This window comes from Atta cephalotes (assembly GCF_000143395.1).
Source record: "Atta cephalotes unplaced genomic scaffold scaffold00024, whole genome shotgun sequence".
NCBI lineage: Eukaryota > Metazoa > Arthropoda > Insecta > Hymenoptera > Formicidae > Atta > Atta cephalotes.
In genome coordinates, this window is record NW_012130088.1 from 1,678,127 (window position 1) to 1,681,541 (window position 3,415).

The window sequence follows — 3,415 nt, forward strand, 5'->3', positions numbered from 1 at the left end:
TATTTGAATAGTATCTATTAAATATTTACTTACAATGGACATTTACTCATTAAAAAATGATACTTAAATCAAATTAATGATTCTTGTACCAAATATAAATATATCTTCATACTTCGTAAATGTTAATTGGTACTATATTAAAAAAATGATTTATTAAAATTTAATACATATTTTTAAAATAAATATATGTTAAACGGATACGGTGCTCACGTACATATCGTTTGAATACCTTTGATACTATCGTGACGTAAACACCTTTGACAAGCCCACGCTGTAAGTAGACAAACGCAGCAAGCAAAGTGACGCGTTGCTATCATTGTACGTGACCGCACCTTTCCTCGCCTATGTATTGCTCTACTATCACATCTTATCCATCTTCATCGCTATTCGTTCGATCGGATCGATGCGTGATCTATCGACCACCCCTGAACCGTTCGCTCACCAAGCGCTGCACGTTGATACGAAAGCGACAGTAAGCGACCGTTTACCGCGTTCAATGTCAACACCTCTGCCCTGTCCCGTGAGATGCATTCCAAACTGAACAGACTCGACAATAAGCCGAGCTAAGGTGTACGAACATTTTTGTTCCGTAAAATGGCAAAAGAGTATCGCAAAAGAGTATCGTCACGGTAATCGCGTGTGTGTAAAGTAACTAATGTAATACGAGAAAGCGGGCGGTGGTTCTTGCTCTTTTTTCCAACTATGCGTTCGCGACAAAACCCACCGATTGCAAACCGATGTTGGCCTCCTGCCGGTGACATTACGTTAGATCACTTAGCGCCTAAAACCTCTGATGACCTAAAAAATCAATTGTGCGAGAAGTGACCGAAAATCGTACGCAACAAGTCTCTTATTGTCTTCGTAGTCTCGATTATTGTGTCATTATCGGCAGAATTGTATATTTTTACAGCAAGAATATATATAGAATTACAAGATGCATTGTTTGATCATAAATACAAAAATACTCTCATAAATTGACATCATCTATATCTAATGAAAATATGTTTAAAAAGCTTATATATATTTTAAATCTAAAAAGTTTTAAAAATTAAAACAGTTTTATTGAAAAATTGTATTCATTTTATAATAATTTTAATATTTTATTATCCTCTTTTAATTTTTATTACCTAGCCAAATGCAAAATTGAAGTGCTTTGTACTTATCCTTAACAGAAATTTAATATGGAAATATTAATTATCAATTTTAAGTATTGAAAGTATTTAGCAAGAATGATTTTTACTAAAAATAAATAATTTTCAGTTTAAAATTGGCCAGTATCAAAGGGATCCTAAAGTGAAAACTGAATTCCGATGGAATTGCTATTTTATCAATAAAATATACGATTTACGTGTCGTGACACATTTCATTACATATTATTAAAGTAAAACACAATTTTTTAAAATTTTAATGTTTCTTTTTATCATTATTTTTTCAATAAATGAAAAGATTATGTTACGTTTATTTTCACAGAATAAATAAAAATCCTTTTAAAAACATCTCTCCTATTAATTCGTTTTATATTTGATAGTATATTATTAAATATAAAATGGATTAACAGGAGAGACGCTTTTAAAAGAGTTTTTATTTATATTAAAACAGTGCATATAATCTGTGTAATGTAAAATGATTGTAATGATAAAATTGAATTTATTTATTAGAAATATTTCTTGTACACTGCGACAATCTATAGTCATGTTTCTGAAGAATAAAAATTATACAAGTTTATAATTAATTACTGTTCTAAATATTGAAATAATATTTTTTCTAAATCCTAAATCATTAACACATTGTCATAAAAATATTTGTAACACAATACATGTTTATCATTCTTTTGTCAATCTCTTTGTATTAGGTGCGCCTGTTAGAACGCATTCACAATCTACTTATCGTTAGCTGTATTGCATTCTAACAGGCGAATGAGATTTCTACACAATCTTTTCAAATCTCATTTGAAACTCAAAATTAAAAAATATGTTCTCTCCATAATTGGTAATTAAGTCTATAAGAATATAAAAAAGAAATTAAGAAATTAATGATAACAATGACAATATTAAAATTTGCAATTATCCTACGAGAACATCTCGCAAAACTGCTGATCTTAATTTACAGGAAGGTAATCAAAATAAATCAGCCAATATTAAAGCACGCAGGGGGATTCAAATTTATTTACATTTTTATATATATATATGTATATATATATATATATATATATATGAGCCTGTATGTGTTAGCAAACTTGATTCAACGAAAATAGTAACGAAGAAGCGGGGCGCTACGATCCAGGATGACGGCTGGTTGCTCGTGATAAATCGATTTTGCGGTTTCGTAACCAAGCTTCTCGTTGATGTGGTTGATGTGCGCTGCTGCATGTTCTGCCTTGGCGAAGGCCACTTCCGGCGTATCGACGACGCGGCCATCGAGCCCGATCGGCGCACCAGAGGCCAGTTTCGCCGTCACCGCAATCGGTTGCACCAGCTGCGCACTGTCGACCACGGCTACGTTGGACGGAGCTACATAAGCGAACACGTCGGCTGATCTAGCAGCTTCCGCAGCCAAATTAATCTTCTCGTTGATGTGAGCGGCCGTATGTTCAGCCTTGGCCAACGCAACTTCCGCAGTATCGATCACTCGACCATCCAGTCCGATTGGAGCACCGGGCACCAATTTGGCATAAACTAGTGGCGAAGTAGCGAAGGCGCAAGCCAAGATAGCGGATAGAACAATCTGGAAAAAAATTATGTTGTATATAATGTATTTTTTAAATAAATATTTATTTAGCCCTCTCCGCAACTGAAATATCTATATACATTTAATACTATAAGCTCCATTTATTTATGTTAATTAAAGTAATGACAATAATTCAAGAAAACTAAATGATAAAAAAGGAATGAATAGTTTATTTTAAAAGTAATACATTTATATAAATGTAATATAAAAAAAATTAAATTGTTTGATATTTTTGACAAAGAGATTTATAATTGATTTGACAAGAGATTTATAACTGATATCTATTGTCAAATTCGAAGATTTAATGAAATTCAGAAATTATTTATACATTAATTTAGTTAATTCTAGCTTATGCATCTCTTTTATTAAATTAAATTGTACTTCAAATGTAATAACATGAATATAACATTTTTATAGAATGATAAATATAAATGAGACATGACATTAAGCTGAGCGTAAGGAGTCGCCAGATTCTATGTTGCGCAATAATAAATTGCAACATAGAATCTGGTGTCGATCTGCTTAATCTCATTTATACACTGAAAAAAAAACTTAATTTCAAAGAAATATCTTTTTATTCATATTCAAAAAAAATTATTTCTTTGGCTCAATGAAAATTTCTTTGAAAATAAGATATTGTACTTTCAAAGAAATAAGATATTGTATTTTCAAAGAAATTTTCATTGAT

The 3,415-nt window shown here is 31.3% G+C and overlaps 1 protein-coding gene across 1 annotated transcript in view; it reads right to left on the reverse strand.

Moving 5' to 3' along the window:
- Positions 1-2,151: 2,151 nt before the first annotated feature.
- LOC105620066 overlaps positions 2,152-3,415 on the reverse strand; it is a 2,158-nt gene continuing 894 nt past the window's right edge. The window contains exon 2 of the mRNA XM_012201576.1: positions 2,152-2,724. Coding sequence (XP_012056966.1) covers positions 2,242-2,724 — 483 coding nt within the window. The 3' untranslated portion in view covers positions 2,152-2,241. The remainder of the gene's footprint in view (positions 2,725-3,415) is intronic.